This window comes from Agelaius tricolor, unplaced genomic scaffold, assembly GCF_023055355.1.
Source record: "Agelaius tricolor isolate 1412-34295 unplaced genomic scaffold, bAgeTri1.0.p SCAF_7, whole genome shotgun sequence".
NCBI classification, from domain to species: domain Eukaryota; kingdom Metazoa; phylum Chordata; class Aves; order Passeriformes; family Icteridae; genus Agelaius; species Agelaius tricolor.
The window spans coordinates 37,957,907-37,980,158 of NW_027269267.1; the positions used below are offsets into that span (position 1 = coordinate 37,957,907).

The 22,252-nt window shown below is 36.7% G+C and overlaps 1 protein-coding gene across 3 annotated transcripts in view; it reads right to left on the reverse strand.

Annotated features, from left to right (window-relative positions):
* Window positions 1-1,597: 1,597 nt before the first annotated feature.
* Window positions 1,598-22,252, reverse strand: part of GPC5 (glypican 5) — a 602,268-nt gene continuing 581,613 nt past the window's right edge. Inside the window, exon 8 of one of the 3 annotated variants that reach the window (XM_071430982.1) lies at window positions 1,598-8,485. In XM_071430982.1, coding sequence (XP_071287083.1) covers window positions 8,325-8,485 — 161 coding nt within the window. In that variant the 3' untranslated portion in view covers window positions 1,598-8,324. The remainder of the gene's footprint in view (window positions 8,486-22,252) is intronic. The other 2 variants (XM_071430983.1, XM_071430986.1) reach the window with 2 other exon arrangements.

Below are 22,252 nucleotides of genomic sequence, written 5' to 3' on the forward strand. Positions count from 1 at the left end.
TAATCAGTAAATTTATTGTCAATCAGTAAATTTGACTTCAAAATTTTTCATTACATTAAGATAAAGCTGAAGATAAAATCTTATTAGACACAAGCAAATTTCACTTGCCTGTGGCACAGAATGGTTTATTTTCTTTGTTATTACATATCTACATTTGAAACAGAACTGATCATTGCTTAGATAAGCAAGTACATTTGTGGGTTTATAAACTCTCAAATATGATTTGAAATTCAAGTAGTTTTCCAGAAATGTACGGAGAGTACCTTTCCCTGGCTTTCTTACTTTAAAAAGAAATGAAAGTTTTAAACAGTTTTAGGCTCATGCTGCGGTAGAAGGCGATACAGCAGATCCAGATGGTGCTTGAGTATCAGGGAATGCAAAGGACCAGTCCTGCTAGAGTAAATATTCAAATTCCCTGTCCAGGTAATGAAGGGAGGTAACACTTAAGAAGTTTTCGTTCTAGAAGGAAGAGATTGAAGGACTTAACTGGATTGAATCTCACAATAAAAGTAATTTTTTTCTCTTGTAAATTCACATATTAATTCTTAGACATCCCTAAACTAATCCCTTTTTTATCAGAAGAGACATATGTGATCCTAGATTCCTTTCTCAGGATGAGAGGAATCACACTTTCAAGATGACCCTTGATCCAGAGGACTCAGTTCATCTGGCCATGCTGAGGCAGGTGTCTCAGACCATCCTGGTAGAAATGTGTAGCCTTGGAATATGGCATTGCCATGGCTAAAGTGGCCCTTATGGCTTTGTATGGAGTTGTCAATCCCTCCAGACTGGCACTCCTCAGACTGGCTGTCTGAATGCTTCTTTACTTGTCTGCAGCTTTGTTTTGCTCACTTCATCTGTGACTGACCTGATGAATATGGGAAATTTGGTTTACTTTCATTTATCTTTGCATGAGTAAACAACAGTTTTATATAGATAGCAGTAACAAGCAGTTATTCCATGCAGAATGAGATATTTATGACTCTAAGAGAATGTTGTAACACAGAGCAATAGAGGCTTAGTGCAAGAGCAGAAAACTGCAGACACAGATTATGGTGTAGAGGAAGCACAGACATGGGATGCTAAAGAGAGGGAACAGGGTTGCTACTGAAGACCCCATAGCTATAAACAAAAGACCTGTGGTCTTTGAAGAAATGTAGCTCTGGAGCAGGAAAAAACTGGTTTTAAGGGCAACAAAGAGAACCAAGAGGTAGCATCTAACAAATGCAAATGGCACCATATATATTAGATTCAGATGTAATCTGGAGAAACAGATGAATGAAGAAAGAGGAAAGGTATAAAAGCATGTTAGCAAACATAATGACAAAATCAGTCCTGAAGTGAGAAAGAATAAAGCATCAATGTAATATTCCTCCCTTCGAAGGGCCCCAGATGCTGCCCCCCCAACATACCCCCTCTTCTGCAGTCTGAAATTGCCAGTTTTAAGACCCATATAAAGAGTGGAAGGCTGACTATAAAGTTATAAAAAAAGATAAAAACTGTGTAATTTCCTCTTTCCCATATATTTAAATTACTGAAATGCTGAAATTTATCACCAGGTTACATAATTCACACTTTTTCCAAAGAGTCACAGAGGTAAGGATTCACAATATAAATCTTTATTTTCTAAATTAATTTTTTATTTGTTATAGTGTACATATAACCAGGAGAGAGCAGAGAAATACAAATTGCTATTACCTGTAATTTTGTGATGCTTTTCTGAAAACAATCTTATCACATTAAGTGTATCAATTCAATTTTGCATGTAGACAATACAAAGTATGTTTACAGTTATATCCATGGAACTCAGTAGCATTGCAAATGTCTAAAAGAAGGAGCTGGCCCATGAAATAATTTCCAGTCCGGCATTGTTCTGAAACTAAAAATAACATATTTTTTATAACTTGCTAAAGATATACATGACAAGCAACCTTTATACTTTAGGATGATGTTGCTTTTTACCTTTCTGAAGGCCTGGCATTCTTTTTTTTTTTTTTTTTTTTTTTTTTTACTTGATAAACTGTGTTTGTTTGGTTTTTTGTAATACAGAGGGTGAAATACATGGGTTTCACAAACACCTCCGTCTACCAAAAAGCAGGGATGTAAACAGACATGAAAAATATTTTTAACAGCCATCACAAAGGTGTTAGCTATACTTATAAATAAGATGAACTGAAAGTAAACAGGAAAGCACATTCTATACAATTCCAATCCCCTAAAGACAGATACAAAAAAGAGAAATGACTCATGCTAAGCCACGCTGATATATGTATTGAGCAGTAACATTTTTGCCCATGAGCAAAAGAGATCTGCTATACACTTTCAAGTGTGGCATGAATAAAATCAGACTTTACTATGATTTTTTTTAATGGCCCTATCCTGCTTTAGAAACTGAAGTATGAATCCTCACACATAACACAGTTATGAAAACAACTTTGCAGTATTTTTAAATGTTACTTAAGTGGTTTTTTGTCCCTAATGTTGTGTCCACCTGGTATAAATATGTGGCTAAAATTCCAGGAGCCCTGTGGCCACACCATCCATTGTACCAGCAGCATTGTCTCTGAAGATGCAAGGTGAACTGGATCAAGGAGATCCTTTGAGTCAGAAATACCCCAGCCAGTTTCACTGCGTGATCCTGTAAACTCTTGTACCAGCTCAAATGGGAAAGAGAGTGACATTGAGAGGAGCAGGAAAATCAGAAACTGCCACAGAGAAAGACCTCCGTGTGACTTACATTCAAGAGACTAACAATTGATTTGGACTGCCTGACAAACCTGGAGAGACTTCGCTGTGACACCTAAATTAGGCATGCACAGCAGGTGATCTGAGCACAGCCCTCTGCACTGTGAGGGGTGATGAGACGGCATCGACCGAGTCCTCCCAGCCACACAAGCTCAGCATGAGCTTCCTCCTCAATGTGAACTGGAAAAGAGCCTCATGGGGTACCAGCTATACTGTCTGCAGCATTTCACATTAAAATGTAGCAAAATAAATAGACTAAGTTTCTAACTGCCTGAAATGCAAATATTTGCTCCCAAAATTTGTTCATGTATGACCAGGAAGAAAGAATTAAGAGTTAAAACTTAATTAATTTTGCTGAGAATTTCAAAAGAAAATCTGGATTTTTCTAGAGTCACTAGCTTTTTTAGTGTAACATACTTAGAAATAACTTTTATTTTAATTTCTGTCATAATCAGTTGTGACTCAGAGCACATAGAAAAGCACACCATTTTCTAAATAATATTAATGCTTACACAATTATTTCAGAGCAGAAGTGAATATAAAAGAAAATAAATAGAGATAGCTTCAACTACATATTTTAATTTATTATCCTGAGAAGATGATAAGGTTATAATAATAACCCTAATAAGGAAATAATAAGGTTAATCTGAAATCTTCAATAGCTTAATCTAAACTCTGTTATAATCTCAACAAGAATATTATTTTAACAATATAAATATAAATATACAGGTACAGAGTAGTAAAGGAGTTATATGCATATCTACCTACAGAAAGAAATAAAAAGGTAACCTTTTACATAGCTGTAATTATGCATCATCTTTTATTATTCATGAAAGGAACCATGATATTTGCTTTCTAAGGAAACAGGTGCTTCTTTTTCTCTTTCACCATCTACACACAGGAAAGTTGTCACCTTGAAATGTTTATTTAAAGTGCTAGGACATTAGTTATGAGAATAAGTACTCCAGTCAGTACCTTTTCCCCAGGAGATACAAGTACATTTAAAAACACAGGTACATCTACAGAAAATAGAAATTGAAAGTCAAGAACTGTAGAATCATTTAGCCTGGAAAAGAACCTTGAGATACTTTAGTGCAACCATTAACCCAGCACTGCCAAGTCTACCACTAAACCATGTCCTTAAGTGTCACATCTACATGTCCTTTAAAAATCTCTGGGGACAGTGATTCCACCCACCTCACTGGGCAGTCCATTCCAATGTGTAGCAACCCCTTCTATGAAGAAGTTCCTCCTGATATACAATCTAAACCTTCCTTGGCACAGCTTGAGGCTGTGTCCCCTCATTCTGTCGCTGGTTTCCTGGGAGGAGAGGCGGACCCCCACCTTTGTACAACCTCTTCTCTGGTATTTGTAGTGTGATAAGGTCTCCTCTGAGCCTCATTTCCTCTAGGCTAAACAACCCCAGCTCCCTCAGACACTCCAGACCTGTCACCAGCTCCCTTGCACTTCTCCAGGCACACTATGGCACCTCAGTCTTTTTGATTGACCTTGGGCTTCCTGGAAATCCAGTAACAGACAATGATCTGAGGGCTGTACCCAGGGAGGCAGCAGGGTTCCCTAAAAAATGGGTGTGCTACATGTAGGACCTCTCTTAATCTCAGGGTAGAAGAGAAATATCTTAATTTTATCAAATAAAAATATTATGGATTTCTGAGGTGTTGTATTTTTTTAGAATTATTCCTTTCCTGGAATTTTATTGTAAGTAACCAGACTTACTTACAATAAGTAAGTAAGAAAGAAAATTCCAAGAAAATTTCCAAGAAACTATTTCTTACGAGGTTCTCTTGTTTTATGGTTGCTATTAAAAAAAAAAAAATGTACCAAGGCCAGGTACACAACTCTAATATTGCAATTTTAGTATGATCAGTCTTTGAGTGAGTGTCTGTCTGAGAAATAGCACTTTGAGTAAAGTATTCTGGTTTTAGACCATAAGAGTTATAATGCATGAAAAGATTATTTAAAAGAAGGCAAAATAAAGCCAAAAGCTTAACTGTTCTGGGAAATACAGAGAAAATTCCGACTGTTAAAAATGTCCCAATACAAACAAATGAAAGAAAACAGAGGAAACATGAGTTAAATGTCATTTCTGAGGGCATCTGAGGAGCTCAGAGGCAGCCCTGTGCAGCCTGTGACCTCATGCTGGGAAGAGCTTCTGCATGCCCAGGCAATTGACCCAGATTGACTCACATACATACTGTGATCAGTCCATCATTTTATGTGGATGGAAGTGTTTTTATACTCCATTACCACAATCTCCAGCTTAACTTTTTTTTTTTTTTACTATTTCTCATCTTGGCTTCTCTAAAGCATTCTTCATGTTTCTGTTCAGTGCTATTCCTCTTTCCATTGTTTTAGCATAGCACAGCAACATCGGACATTTTGGTCTTTTTTTTCCCCCCTGCCTTCCAAATGTGGAATTATACAAAGTTCTGCAGGTTTCCACATTTTCATGCAATGGTACCTCCATAGCAAAGTGGCCTTGGGACAGATTGTCAAAGAGCCTTGCCTCCCTTCTCTTTGCTCTGACTTGTTTTGATGATTATACAATAGTTCTTTAAGAAACTAGAATATTTCTTCGTAGCATTGTAGATTTAATGAAAAAATCCTGATGCAGCCTGGCAGATGTATGACTCTGAGCAATGATGTGGAGTGTGCAGTGATGCCTAGAGATGGATGGAACAGGAGGGTGAATGAGGTCTCGTGGCAGAGTAGTGAGTGAGAAATCTCCAGACCTGACACTATTATTCATATTGCTACTAGTTTGTTCATTTGTGTCTGGGAAGGAAACCTAATTTTCCACTCCAAAAGGAATCTTAGAAGTTATTCTGTGTAGTTACAGTGTTGAAGATAATGGGAATAGGCCAAGAAAACCAAAAGAAAGGAGTATTACAGACTAGTAATTCACATATACCTGAGGAGGTCTTAGGACTTATTACTATCAGTATTTGAAAATGAGGCTTGTGTTTCCCAGATTCTATAGAAAAAACTACTATTCCTGGACTATCTGTCTTTGTAAGGTCTTGAAAAAAACACAAAAGTTAGGAATGGAAACAAACTGCTTCAGGAAGTAAATAAAATTCTGAGTAATGAGTAATTGTGGATTTCTTTTCTGCATTTCTGTGTCTCCTTTTCAAAGCCTTATTCCATTTTCACTGAAGTGACCGATACTGCCCACTGTTCAGAAAAAAGTTGCCGAACTGGACTGATTGCTAAGTGTGAATTGCCATTACAAAGGAAAAGAATGAATTCTCATTTTCTTTCTCTGAAATACACGTCATAATTTCAAGTACAAAAGACAAGTGAATTTGAAAGATTGATTTGCAAAATGTGCAAAGGTAAAAAGAGGTCAACAAAATGTACACACTGGCACACATGCCTAATAATGATATTTATTTGGGAATGGAATTGTTCATAGAAATGTTCACTTGCTTTCCTAACTTTTATATCAGTTTACCTCTTTATTATACTGTATGTTGTACTTTGTGTGTTAATGACTAAAATATATGTTTGGGAATAAAAATATTTATGTATGTTTCTTTATATTAGTCTCATATAAGAGTAACATTTTTTGTCTAGAAAGAGTTCTAGTTATCATATGAATACATACAATATGAACAGGTGTTTTTTTTCCTCTTGCAAAATACTCTACAGGAGAAATAACTACGAAATATTTTTAAATGTTTCCTAGTTAAAATGAAACAAGAATTAGTCATGGCAGAACAATCAAATTTTATAACAGTAATACATAATGTACCATTAGTACTGCAGCACACTTTTGCTTGCCTCTTTTTATGAAGCATAGGAACTTGAGCTGGGATTGTTGTGATTCAAGTTTGCATTCCCGTGTCACCACTTTAGCCAGATATCTAAGCTACCAGTAATGTTGGTGGAGGTTTGGTGTGTGATTCATGGGCCCACATGTGAATGTCTAGATCTGAGTTAAGGATGTCCCACTTAGCTGCCAGCTGCCACTCCCCATGGCTCCCATTTAAGGAAGCCTCTGGAAAATCTCAGAAGTCCTGCATCATATATGCCAGTCCCCTGAGGATGTCTTGGATACTCCAAGACATCTTAGGTGGCATCAGTCATTTCTTTTCGGGCAACTGAGTTGCTTTTTCGGGTGTTTGTATGAGCTGAAAGATGCACAGGGCTTCACTGACTCTGTTGACAGAGGGCTGTGATCACTTGCCCAGAGAAAGACCTGAGGCCATTCAGAACAGTAGTGGACACCAGATGGGGTTTTTTTGGGCAGCACAACAGGCACTCATTGGTATTTTAGCAATTGAATCCAAGGACTACAGTTACAGCTTGAAAAGCACATACGTAAATATCTGTATGTTGACATATATGTTAAGATACCTTAATCCAACACTGAATCTTAACCTTGTTGTTACCCTTAGGTAAAATCAGCTATACATATATAGTATCTAACATATAGGTTTTTCTGAATCATAAAAAATAATTCTGAATTCAGAGGGACCTGGACAGATGGAAGAATTGGCTTGATAGAAATCTCAGAAAGTTCAAGGGAAATGCTAAATCCTCCCCCTGGAGAGGAATAACTCCATACACCTATACAGGTTGATGCCTGCTGGTTGAAAAGCAGTTTTGCACAGAAGGACCTTGTGGTCCTAAGGGACACCAAACTGAAAAAGAGCTCACACTGTGCCCTTGCAGCAAAGAGAACCAACTACCTTCTGGGCTGAATCAGGAAAATATCAGCAGGTTAAAGAAGGTGATCCTTCCCCTCTCTTCTCCACTAGGGAGACACATCTACAATGTTATGTTCACGTCTGAGCTCTCAAGGACAATGACAAGAGAGACATGGACACAGTGGATGGATTCCTGCAAAGGGCATGAAGATTTTTAAGGTATGGGAACAAAACTTGTGCAAAAAGTGGCTGAGATAGCTGGGTCTGTTTGGCCTGGAAAAGATGCAGAGTAGGATCTTTTGAAAATGTATGAATACCTGATAAAGGGAGAAAAGAAGATGGAGCCAAACTCTTGTCCTTGGTGCCGTGACAGGACTCAGTGGGCAAAATGGGCAAGAGGCACAAACTGAAATACAGTAGCTAAAAAATATCTGCTAGGAGTGTTGAAGCACTAGTACAGTCAGCCCAGGGAGTCAGTAAAGTTTCCCTCCTTGGAGACATTCCAATGTCAACTGAACTTGGTCTTAGGAAACTTGCAAGAAGTGAGTCTACTATGAGCACAGGGTTGGTCTAGATGATCTCCAGAGACCGTTTCAAACTTGGTAATACTCTTTTTTTACAAATTGCTTTTAAGAGAAAGATCATCATAGACAACTTATTTTCAACATAAAATATTAAAAAAGAAAACATGGCTTTTTATGACTATACAGGTGTTTAAAAAAAAAAACAACCCACAGGTAAAATATTACACAAAACTCTTTGTTAATATTCAGGGCTAAGATGACTGGCTGATCTTATACAAGATACCATAAATATTGCTATATTCACCAGATCCCTTATTCCAGGCTTGTGAGTAGGGATAAATAGATGACAATGAGATACATATATCAAGCCAGAAATAAGCAGTTACCAAAGACTGAGAAACGGTATTACCAAACTAATCAGCATAAATGTCATATAATCGGCCATTGCTGTACATCCTGCTCCAGTTGAGTCTAAAGTGCTGCCATCGTTGGTTTGATGGATTTGCTTTACGTCACTGAGGTTCATCTTGTCTGGCATCCCTGCTGAGACAAATAAGAAAATACAGTATGATGCATGCCTTGCCACTACTGGAAACATATTATAGCAAGAAAAAATTTAAATATCCTCAGCGCACAGACTGTCACAGTTTGGTTTCTAATTCTCATGTTCCTGCCAAATTCAAATGCTTTATAATTGCATCTAGAAATAAGCACTATACTATAGGCCTATTCATCATTGAAAGCATTTCTGAGGTCTGCCAACTCTGAACAAAGTTGTTCTTGTAGAAATATATCTCAACAAACATTTACAGACTGAAGTGAACAGTTTTGCAAGTCCCAGTAGTACCTAAAAGTTCACTGCTCACATCTTTCTTGGATTTGAAGAAAAAGGAAATAATTTAATGTGAAATTTCTTGTGTCTGGGTCCAAATATTATTGCAAAATAAAGTATAACTCATGTTATGCAGAAAAGTTATGCAGAAAAGTTATGCAGAAAAATATAGGTGTTGTTATATAAAACCTCAATTTTGGCACAATTTAAATAGACTTTACAATATTGTAAAGAAAAGTTCTAAAGCTAACTTTAAACAGGAACCCTTTTACTGAGTTTCCAGCTGAATATTTTTACTTTTTTTTTTTTTTTTACCAGGGTAACTATTTCTCCACCTCAAAACAGTACTCTTACTCTTATGGAACAAGGATGTAATCACCTGTTATACTTCCTCTGCCTGATTAAACATGGGAAACAGAAGGTCTTAGAGACACACTGAAATTTGGTAACATTGTCAGCTGCTTGTATCTGTTATGCATGCTTGTAGACTAACTGCCTTATCCCATACAATAACTTGTGGCATGCCACTATCAATCAAAATTAACAAGTCTAAATTCAGTGTTATTACATACAACAAATATTGACATTGTAATTACACCGAGACTGAAAAAAGCTTCATATAAAGCAAAGTCAATATTTATGTAATTAGGTCAATACATATATAATTCAGAAGGTAAACTCTACTGCTGGAACAGCAGCATTAGAAAGAAGCTCAGCTCTACTGAGCTGATATATTGATTTTACAGTCTGAGTTTCTGCATCCGTATTCATGGTTTAGGTGCTTCTTTCTTTTCTGTATCATTAGGAAAGATGAATAAACTTGTGAATCTTTTTTTTTAAATTTTTTTTATTATTCAAAGTAACTATAACAAAGTATAAATATTTTAGTCATGGTGTTATCTTTGTTAAGCTGGTTTAGCAGAAGCTGCAGAGGACAGTCATTCTTAAAAAGAACAATTTTTTTTTGTGCTTGCATTAGAAGTATTCTTTTCTCTAAAAGCAGCTTGAAAGCTGCTTTTTGTGAACTTCTGCTCTATGTACTCAAATATCCTTCTGCAGCCTTGAAAAAAAGCATTAAGGGAAGAGTCAGCTAAAGTCAAACATGCTGTCTGAAAAAACCTACTGGATGCTTTCTGAAAAAAACCTGCTAGAATGAATTAATCTTCTTTGCTGCTGTACTAAGCAGTGTACCCTGATATTTTTGTGGATTTATCAATCCCATTCTCTTGCTTGGAATTTGTGAAAATTAGCTGTATGTCCACAAAGCAAGTGGACATACAAGAAGGAAGAGTGACAGAACAGATGTTGAGAAGGAGGGAATACAATTTTTCCTCATCATGTACTTTCAGTAACCTGTGTAGAAAAACATCAGTCAACCAATGCTTCACTGAAAGTATTTTGGGTGGATCATCACTATCAAGGTATATCAAGGAGTTTTCTTCGGGGAAGGTTTTTAAGTAGAACAAAACCAAAAAAGTTTTCATAATTTTTTCAGAGTTTTAGTGAGGTCTCCTCATATTTAAAAAGACTAATTTCAGTAAGTGAAAAATTCAACTCTCACCTACACAGCAAAGCAGTTCAGGAAGTGCTATAGGTAGAACAAAGTAGATTTTTCCAAGATTAACAGATACACTATCAGAGTAGTGAAAGATTGGGCCTTATGCAGGACATAAATTATAAAAGCTAAATCATATAAAGATGAAAAATATTCTTCTATCCTGCAGTTGAAGAAATAACCAGCTTCCACTGAATATGTTTTGAATCTGAAGACAATGTGACTAGATAATAATCAATAACAGTCAGGTGTAATTTCTAGTGAAAATTTAATTTACAGTATTTCAAAAATAGGGATTTCTTTTGATGGGAATTTATTTTTTTCTTTCCAGCCTCAAATGAAAACTGCAGACTTTGGAAGTTCCAATGAAAGCAGTGTTAGAAAAAAAAGTTCAAACCTGTCTATATGTTTTCCTTTGATCCATCAAAATGCCATAAATCATTATGTATAATCTCTGATCTTAAATGAATACACTGTTAGAACAGTAGTTTAATTATACAGCAAACCTGTCACCTATTCAGCCCCATAAGTCTATGCCGCACTTTGACTTTATTGAAATAAGAAGTCCAAAAAATATGTATAGATATCATCTGGTGAAAAAAATCACTGAAAAGAAAAACACTCCTTTAAAATAGCCTATTTGAACAGATCTGTGCTATGTTGTTGGGGTTTTTTTAGCTCTAATAAGTAAAATTATAGGTTTAATTCCTAGACCTAGGCTATCTTTTTTATTTAAATTAATAGGTTCTGTTGTCCATTATGAATCAGGATTTAAACATATATGCCACCTTTCAAATATCATAATTTGTAAAAGAAGTGATCCTTCTCTGTAAATGAATTTAACTTTCTTGGTTTACAGCATACTTGCAATGAGAGATATCCAATCACTTTTAGCAGAACAGACCAGAAATAAAGCAAACTTGTCTGGTTTTAATCTCCTCACATGTCTGAAGCTGGAATTTTGTTACAGAAAAGGCATTTAAGCTTCTCAAGTAAAGAGGTCTCATCTGAGATTCAGGGGGAATTTTTTTTTCTGATGAATTTATAATTTCAGCAGAGGAGAAGATAAATAGCTTGGGAATTAAAATCCAAATACCATGTTTGCGTAAGTCTACATAAAACAAAGCTGACAAGTATTGCAAGTGTCCCCAGCATCAGCTCTGAAACTGTGTAAATAGCTGCAATTTAAAATATTGTCCTGCTCTGGTTTAGAAAAAATAATCAACAAAAGAATTTCCACAAACATTGTGATTAATATTACAGCATCAGAACACAAGTTCATACTTTGGCAGAGCAAAATTTCATCTGTTTGCTGTGTTGTTTAAACAGTTCAGTTTGTGTCAGAAATGTTAAATAAGCGTGAGCGCCACCCCGAATGCAGCATAAAGTAACATTATGTTGATGCTGAAGTGATGAGCTTTAGAAGTCTGTAAGATTTGTAAGGGGCAAATAATTCCACTTGTTCTTGGTATCTGTAGAGTCTGCATTTACACCTTGGGTTCATTTGGTTAAACAGCTACCTACAGGCATCTTAGGTATAGGAAAGAGAGGTATCCCATTTGGCATACAGCTGCTTGCCCAAAAGTAGCCTGATTCTTATAAAACTCTTTAAGGATTCCTGGACATCTTCGAGCATCTCCAGTGACTTTTGACCCTTCTAGGTAGACCACTGAATCAAAGTTACAGCAGCTTGCATTACAGTGAACACAGAGAAGTAAGGAAATGCAGCAGATGATGGTGGAATACTCAGATGTACATATTTGGTCTGAATTTGAACAGACAAACCCTAGACTTAGTTACATAACAGGTTCAACACTGAGTGATCAGGGAGTGTTTCCCAATATATCCCCTACCATCAATCTTTAAATCTTTGATGGAAAACTAAAACTAAATATTGAATCATGTAGCTGTGGCAAATAGATTACATTTTAGAAATTTTAGGTAGGAAAATAAATAATAAATAATAGAAAAAACGTGAAATATTGATCAAGTTTGTATTCTTTCACCTGTAGTAGTAGATTTTCACTTTTATGCCTAAACCCTTGCCTTTAATCAATTTTGGTTTCAGCACCTGGTGTTGAAGGGCAGGATCAAGGGTTGCATAGTGCCATGAAAGTAGCCAATATCTGATATGTGCAAACATTCATGAGAAGCCAGTACTTCATGAAAGTGTTTCCTGTTAAAGCACAGAAAGCGTCATTGCAGCTACATTTACATAGTTAAATATGTGTCCCAGAAGGAGATCATTCAGGCAAAGTGTGTTGAGTGGCTCATGCCTGCTGTGCTCAGGGACAGCAATACCTAGAAGAAACTGCTAAACAAACCTCCTCTACATGGTACAATGCCTTGCATGTCTTTTAAGCCACACACAGTGATCTCTCAGGCTCAGGGATCCAGTTATCATTTTGTTTGTTTGTTTTAGTTCAAAGTGTCCGAAATAAATATGAGGGCTCTGCTGCAACCCACCAGGTGGTGTTTTTATAACATGAAACTGAAGGAACACATTACAAACTCTGGGATATGATATCCAGGCAAGGGAAAGTGTATAAAAATAAAAAGCCTGCTGTTGAGGGACTCTACAGGGCAGAGAAACCCAAGCCTTCAGCCGTCTGGTTTGTGCTGCCTTTTGGAAGCAGTCCTTGGAATGAATTCTCCACAGAACTTGAAGTTTACTTTGGAGTGACCAAGATAATTTTTCTTAATGCTCAGCCATGGAGTGATACCTTGTGAAGGCTGACCTGGAATAGAGAGTAGACAGAGCTAAAGAATAAAGTAGGTATTTATTAGGAGGCCTCAACGGATCCACCTTGGGCAGCACAAGAGCCCAGCCAGGGCTACACTCAAGACAAACCAAAAAATGGTCACCAAATAGATGACTGGTCATGGGGTCTCACACTTCTGTAAGTTCTGGTCCATTAGCATATTGAAGTTCTTGTCCAATTACACCTCCAGCTCATGAAGCCCCATTTTCTTGTTTTTCTCTCTTCAGTCCACTGTTGTTTATGCTCTTGGGCTGAGATCTGGATCATTTGTCCTTGGTCCACAGAGAGAGAAGGAATTATTTTGTCTACCTACTCTGTGAAGAGAGCTTACTATCCCCTAAAATGAAGCTCAGAACTACACACTAAAGCAGTACAGAATGTGAAAAACATAAAAGCTAAAACCTGAGGCATCAAGTGAACAAACGTCTATGCAATGTGGGTAAACAGAGGTGAAACCAGGAGACAACTCACAAGCCAAGCTACTTGACAATGTAGACATAGACAATGAAATCACTTAAATTTGGAGTCTTGATTAGTATCATAGGAAGGTTTTATAATGTAATATAAAACCTAGCAGCAAATTTTCAATGTCTTTGTAGGTCTCACCTCTGCAATTAGCCAGTCATTTATTTCAGTGAAAAGCAGTCATTGTTGAGTTTTCTCTGCTGCTCCTAAGTAGCCCATGCAACCTGTATCAACATCCCAAGGAGAACTCTGAGTACCAAAAAAGCTGAACCTGAGCTGTAGGCCACAAAATGATGTGGAACAGAGAGATTGTGCTCACTTAGAAACCAACCAAACTGCATAAATACTCAAGAAATTTTCTGTAATATTTATTTGGAGGAAATAATTTTATCTAAAGTCCTCCTTTTTTAAATTTTTAAATCCTAACAATCATTGTAATAATACACAAACCAACATAAATAGCAATTTTAACTGTAGAGGGAATATCAAGATGCAAGTAATCCCACATACAAACAAAGAAATAGTGTTACTGTTACTGTTAGAAACCAATTAAGAAACCTGCCTAATGGTATTAGCTAAGAAAATTCTGCATAGTTAACAATATATTAGGAAATGAATCCAACATATCATGTTTAACTGCTCATATTTTATGAAACCTGTATATACAAGAAATAGAGTGTAACCAATGATCTTACCATGAGTCTGGCAAGTAATTTTAACTAAAAGAGCAGCAGACATTAAGTCTCTAGTCCAGTACTTGAAAGTTTTCTTTCAAAGTTGACAGTGGCATTTGTTTCACATTATACATTAATGAACTCAGTATTTCCATTGAGAAAACAAAGCTTTTATGAGTTAATGTAACACAAACAAATGGTGTCATAGACCAAAACATTTCCATTTGTTTCACATTCTTAAGAATAAAAAAGTGAAGACATCATTTGTTGAAATAGCTAACATGTACTTTTTTAACTTGTAGGTCAGTTTTAGCATAAATAACATATATGTTAAAACTATATTGCTAAAATAGCAAGTCTTAGATGCCTAAAATACTTGGGTTTATTTTCCAGACAGAGACCAAATATAACTATGTCTGAAGTAGAGAGACCCCACAGTAACCTTCATTAGATCTATTCCTATTGCTTTCTTGGGCCATAGTTTTTAAATCCATGTTCATTATAAGACATGTTCATTATAACTTCAAGGCTCTAGGGTGCTGGAATCAGCATTGCCAATAATGCCTGTTTTAAATGAAGAAATCCATCTTTTCAATCCTTTTCACTATTGAAAGAGTTTTAACCTTTATCATTAACCTATGCAAAGGCTTAGTAATCAATACAAAATTAAAATAAGGCCAAAGTTCCATAAATCAGTCTGTGTAAAAGTAAGCAAATTCTTCATTCTCTGAATTTTCTTCTTATTAGTTCTAGTTTCCTTCCTATGAGTCAGATACCCAAATGTCCTATATAAATTACTGTCCTTTGAAACAGTTTACCCATTATTCTTTGATTTTTTTTTCATTTTTTCTGTAGGAGATTTATAATCAACAATTCTCAATTATATAAAACTAACCATATAGAAGAAGGAGATGAATTTGAACTGAAACTCCTGAAATTAAGGTGTGAACTAGGTTTGAGGAAGAATGTTACCAGTTAGGGTCATTAAAAAAATGAAGTATTTTTCAATTTAGTTTTTTTAATCATTCAGATTCCCCTGATTTATGGCAAAATTTCACTGCAGCAGTTCATTATTCTACTGTTTGTCTCGTTGCTATTTCTAAAATTAAAGTAGCAAAAAAAAAAAATCACTCTTTTCTGAAAAATAAATCTGAACTAAACCAATTTCTATTATCAAGTTGTTCAAGTAACTTGGTAGTTTTTTTCTGATCAGTCTACCTAGAATTCCAGTCATTCTAGTCACTCCACTCTCTCAATCTATTGTCTGTAGATTAACTTGATCCCCAAAATACTGACACATTAAGTAGCTCTTAAGTTTTTCCTGAAAAGCAGATTTAATGACATTTTTCTAGAACTTAGAACTATTTAAGGGAGAAGTTTTTACAGTCATTTCCTTGCCTGCAGATGGGAGATTCTAAACTCACCTGTTGCCATGCAGCGGCACATTTAACACCCCCCTTGTGAACCTGTTCCCAAAGGTGAGTGGTCAGATCTGTGATTTTTCTTGATGAGTTGGTTTTACTGCCTCTTGAGCTCACTTTTAGAACCACCCCACAGTGGGATCTAGTATGTGTTTGGAAGAGGAAGGAAAACCATGCTGTTATAATTTGGAAAAGAACTTAAGCTCTCAGCTAATCATAACATTGTAACGCACCCAGAAGGAGACTAAGAAAATGTAAAATCTGCTGTTGATGTCTGACTCATCCCACATCAAAGACTGGATTACTGACTCAAAAAGGAAGTGTGGAGCAGTAAAGAAAGTAGATGTCCTTGTCTCCATTCCTTCACTGTAAACAAAAGCCCAGCTTGTCTCCTTACAAATAAAAAATGCAACGCAGACATTCTCTTCAGTTGCTGCTTTCTCTTCCTCTCTAGGTTTACTTTCCATTCCACAAGTTTTAACTCAGCTACTATGTTAAAAATATGTCAAAAGCATAGAATTGAAAAAAATAAATTTTCCAGTATCATCTTAGAAATGCACTTCCTAATCAGATTATGAAGTTTTAAAAACCACAGCTTTTCACAGAAATTTTTCTTCTCTAGTTTTCATTTCTGAGACAGTTCTTTCTGGCAGAGCATTTCAATTTCTTTCAGGCAAGATGAATATCAGTGATAAATTCTATGGTGCTTACTGATGAATATTGATCTGCATCCCTCAGTGTGTTTAGTGTTATGAAATGCCATAGGAAGTCTTGTGTCTCAGTGCATCCCACAAGTACAAGATCTTTGATCTGAAGTCACTAAACATAAATAGTTAAACATCAAAATAAGTGTCTTCTTTAAGTTCAGAGATAACCACTGGGCAATTCAGAGAACCAAACTGATATCTGCAGCAGTTTAACCTCTCCCTAGGAAAGCTGGCCTTGCAGAATTCATATAAATATGTAGGTTTCACATAAATATACAGCTCCAATTCAGCAACACATGAATAGTGCTGCTTCTGTTTTGCTCCCAAGCATCCATCCCTGAACAGGAAATAACTGCTGATCACCCCGTGCTCCCACAGCTTAGCAAGGCTGACCATTGACTTGACTTGGCTGTGGTTGACTGACAGGACAAAAGTACTTACCAACAAAAGCAAGATATCAGTCTCAGGGCTAGCAGCAATGCAAGTAATGTAACAGTCCTAAATATAACATGTCAGAAAGAGGAAAAGAAATATTGAGGGAATTTTTTTTTTCCCCACATTGGTAGTATGGACATTTGGGAAGCCAAAATAAAAAGAAAACCTATATGACTTCAAGAGTTTCTTCTTGAAAGTATGTCACTTGTGCCTGAGCCTTTCTTCTAACTGAATGCCCATCTATGTTATCTCACTTAATTAACCTAAATATAAACAATGAAACAGAACTGCTATTTCTGGTTAATTTGATCATTTAGACATATTTTCTAAGCAGGATTTTAGTCACAACACAGCTTTTCAAGGAGAACAGGAACACAGATGGATGAAAAACAGCTGAACTTTCACAGTTTAAGTTTTTAGCCTGAAGATATTGATCCAAGAGAGAAAGAATTGAGTAAATAATGGATGAGGGCTGAAAAGCGAAGAGAAGAGAGAAAGGTGACCTCTATTTAAAGCTGTTCTGTGTGGACTGTAAGCTAAGGACACTATAGGTTTGCACTCAAGTTGAGCTGTACCATTGTCAGTGAAAAGGTACATCAAAGTCCAAAAAATGCTTTTTCCACGTATGGGTGACTCATGGGAACTGAGGGGGAACCCTGTATTAACAGACCAAGACCACCTCCTCCACCCCACTCCTGTTTCCTCTGAAGCATGCAGCAAAAGAAGGGGAGATGGTAACAGTGACCTTGGCAGAAGACACATTCACCTTTTTCTTCCTTTAGATGAAGAGAAGGAAGATTGGATTCAGATCCCACAGACAGTGCAGCAGAGGAAGTTTTGCCAGAAGCCTCAACCAAAAGTCTACAAATGTATGCCAGATTACCTGAGAACAATAATTGACATCCCAGAGTTTGTTACCCAGAGGTTTTTTTAAATTGATGTCCCTACCTTAGTAGAAGCATCATTTCTTGGGAATTAGTAGGGAGGGGAATCATTCCAGTGCAGTAAAGCCTGGATATGAGGCACTTTAAAGCACAATAGCTCTTTGTGCCCTGAAACTGCTTTTGTTTTTAAATAGTCTTCTTGCAAAAAATGGCACCTGAATAATGAGATGGCTGCTTTACAGGCAACCACAGGTTTGCTTTTCAGTCTGACACCAAGGATTTGTGATTTCATGGAGAGATTAAAGGTCAGGGCATAGGTTTAGGTGAATGTTCAAAACAGAGAAAACACAACCTGGTTCAAATTATACCTATTTCTAGCAGTACAGACAGTTCAGAAGAAACGTATCTTCTCAGGGCAATTGGATTTTTCTCTGTTAAGGGGCTCCAAATAGCACCTCTGAAGAAAATTTCCATATGTATATGTATAAGGTGAAGAATTGGAGTGCCTGGCTCCTAAAGCAGAAAAAGTATAAGTTCAGTCTATAGTGAAAAAAAGCCTGCATCTTAAAAAGTCAATTAATTACCTAGATTTTCTCTTACACACTCAAGTGTTAAAATAATTCCTTGTTTACTTTAAAGCATTTGATTTTGGGAAGTTAGGTTTAGCCAAGTTGTTTTTTTTTTCTTTTACCAAATATATACATGTATATAAAGGCTTTTGGCAAATCTGGCCACAACTTAAGGTAAAGAAGCAATGAAAACATTAAGAAAAGTAGGCTACTGAAGTACTGTCATCAACATCTAGAACCAGTGTAAGACCAAGACCGAACTTACACAAACTAGGTATTTGGCATAAAAACATGGAAATAATTACATGACTAAAGAGGCAGAATTGGAACAGAAATGAATGAATGCATTTAAAAGCTAATGTGAGTTAAACAACAAAGGAAATTCTCCAAAAATAGTTCAGCAGAATAAGCAGATGAGTTAAACTGCTGAAAATGCCGACTGTAGGTTTTTAATAAGTCAATAAAACTACAAGTCTGGGAATGTCATGTAAGCTTAAGTGGTAATCATGACATTTCCTCCCTTGTGGTGTGCTCTCTTCCTAAGAGCCCCCTCTTTTCCCTTCAGTCTCATGGATGAGTTATATCATGTCATGCTTCTCCTCCACACAGGAGGAGTTCCAGGACATGTTCAGCACACTCCAGTCACGCTTCAGCAGTTTCCACAGTCAGCAGGGAATTAGGGAGCAGCAGAGACTCTCAATGTTTACAGCAGGGAGAAAAGTATCAAATTGCAACACTCTCCCAGACATCAAATCAAGATGACGTCTCCCCACTTTGCCAGACAAAATACCAATAAACAGCTCTGATTGTGGGAGCAGAGCTGCAGAAAGGAGAAAGATGGGATTAATTCTTCCAGGGTTTACTGCTCTGTCTATTTGGGCACTGAGGGTGACCCCAGCGCAAGCCATGATGGTGCTTGTGGGGTGCAGTCCTTAGCACCTGAGGAGTCCTGGGCTGGTGACTGAGCAAGTTCTGAGCACTGCTCAGAACCAAGGCAAATTGAGGTATTGATTGAGACCAAGGTCCATCAAGGAATACCAGTCAGAGGCTAGAGCAGGAAATTGGGCCAGAATCGGGTCTGGAGAAGAGGTTTCATTCAACATTGGCTTGGGGCCATTCAGGGGACAGGACTAGGAATGATTGTATCTGCAGGATAGCTCAGGGAAGGTCTAGGTGCACAGGACAGAGCTGCTGTGGGGCTCTTGCGCCAAGAAGGCCTGGCTGGGACCACAGGTGAGGCCAGTCAGGACCATCAAGGGTTGGCATAGGGACCATGGTTAAATCTCAGTAGCAACTGTCTGAAATTAATTCTTAATTTGTGCGATTTCCTCAGCACTCTCATCTTCCAAGGAATACCCTGAGATCTCCTCCACTTTCCATAGGGTTGCCGGATGCTGCAAAAGGTTCTTGTTCCATTTGTGCCTCTGGATAGGGCACAGACAGCACAGTTTGGATGAGCAGTTGGTACAGTGCCCCTCACACAGCAGAAGTCTCTCTCCATTCCTCATGGTGCAGGCAGCCATCTCAGCCCTCTCCCTCTGCATTATGGGCTTGAGAAGAGAGGCAGGTAGTTATAAAGCCAGACCCAGGGAATTCCTGCTGGCATTGGGAGTGTGTGCCAGTAGCTGGTAGGGCACTCTCTGAGGAAGAACTTACAGTCTTACACTGACTTGATTCCACCAAATGGGCAAAAGAACACAATCCTATTGGAAGATGCCTGTCCATTTGAGGAAAACTACTGTAATTCCTCACATTTATTCATAAAAAAAGTTGATTTCAGTGGCCTGTTTAGTCAAATGCATGCTGATATTGTCACTAAACTGTGCACCTGCCACTTGATCCAATCATCCCTTACTGTAGTCTTTGCATTCCTCAAGCTTCTCTTTAAACAAATCAGTCTAGATCTGACTAGTTGTATGACACATCTTTCATTGAGATTAAAGTTGTAAATAATATAATGCCTCTTGCTTGATTACTCCCAGTCTTTTCCATGGGAACCTATTCCATAGTTCAAACCTTTCATTTCCTATTAAAAAATAAAGGATTGAGATAAGACTATGCAAGCTTGTATAGGTAATGTTTTACCACACTAGTATCAAGCATAAAGTTGTTGCAAACAAAATAAAACAAAAAAAAATCTCAATTTTTAAAGAACATAATCAAGAATTACATCCCTGTTACAATTTTTGGTTGGTGGAAAAATATCAACAATAACAATATTATTATATCTTTAAAAATCAGGTACTAAATGACTTTTAAAAGAGTTTTCCTGGGAAAAACCCTGTCTGAAAGATTGGCTAATTTAGGCAAATTGAATAAGTTTTCTGCATTCTCAGGGATGTTTTTTTGCTTTCCATGACACACTGAATATTACAAATTTAGTAATAATGTAGTCAGTTTTCCAGAGCAAAAAATAAAAAGGTGTGGCATTCATAATGCTTGAAAATATTGAATGGTGTACACAGAGTGAACAAAATTGCTAGATGTTACTGAATGCAGAGAAATATCTTGCTGTTTAAACCTTTTATTGTCACAGTGATCAGCTTGCCAAATGCAAACTACTTTTAGTGGCTTTCTCTGCATATGGAAAGGGGAAGCATAAATAAAGGAGATTTTCTCCACACAGGTGATCTGATTTATAAATAGACAGTGAATAACGAATATATTTAACACCATATATCAATACAAATCCAAAGGAAGTATGATTAGACATTGTTATAAAATTATAATTTAAAGACTGATTTAATTCTAAATGTAGAAAAGCCCATTCTTTTACTACTATATTTAGTGAATTGTAACCTTGGTGTTCTTTTAAAACCCATCAGTAAAATAGATTTTTTAATTTAATTGGGAATATAGAAAGTTCGGGAATAAAGAATTAGAGATGCATTCTATTTTGACTGTTAAGTTATTTAAAATTGCATTTTGTTTTATACTTAAATTGCATGACCCAAAATAGCATGTTAGAGACAGTGAGTTGGTCTCATTCTGATTTTTTCTGACTTGAAAATGAGTTGTAAATGGGAAAATGGAGACACACAGACATAAATAATTATTAATTCCCAAGCAAACTTTCAGATGACACATCTGGGCTGTGTATGGATATCTTGATATATTAAAATTCAATGGCCTGCACTATGCACAAAATCAGACTAAATGATCAAAATGGAATCCTTTTAGCTGTAGATTTAATAAGCTATGTGCAGATTGAAATCCTCTTGAACTGGAATTAATACTTATTAGCCAGACTTCCACATTATCTCTTCGACTGAAAACTCTCTAATTATGGGGAATCAGATAAAAATGCTCACAAACAGGGTAGCCTTAACTGGTGAACTTGACTTGACCAGACTCATGGAGGTAGTTTTTAATTCTTGGATTATTTGAAAATTGTTTTCTTTTTTTGAATTGAAAGTAATACCAACATTTTCAATATGTATTTTTACCATAAATTTCTTACATTTACATATTTTGCCATATTATGTTGAGCTTTTATAATTTGCAAGTGACAATCATATATTTGTTATCACAAGAGACTGTTTTGTCAGGAGCACTTCTGCATCAAAATGAATTCATAACTTCTAAAGAGATAAATTTCTGGAAATAGGTCTTTACTAGCTGAATGCTGACAGACACTTACCTGAAGCACTACACTCAGCACTGTCCAGGTCCCCAGGCACCACCTAGGCACTAGAAATTCTGTACCTTGTCTCTTCCCCATGTTTTGTATTCAGATGACATTTTTCAAAGTCTTCCTGTATGCAAATACTTTCCCTGGAAAAATACTGTTATCTCTGGGAGTGCAGGTGATTTTTGCGGGCTCTTTATTGGTGATAAGAACCTGAGAAGCAGATGATTAAGTATGAGAGGCCTTCCTCCATGACTATTGTGTCAGTGTCTATTGTTAAAGGAGTATCTTAAAATAGTTCATGGTCTAAATGTTCAGTAACAATATTAAAATTACAGCTAGGCTGTGCTAAGCATTTTTGCCCTGTGGAGTGATTAT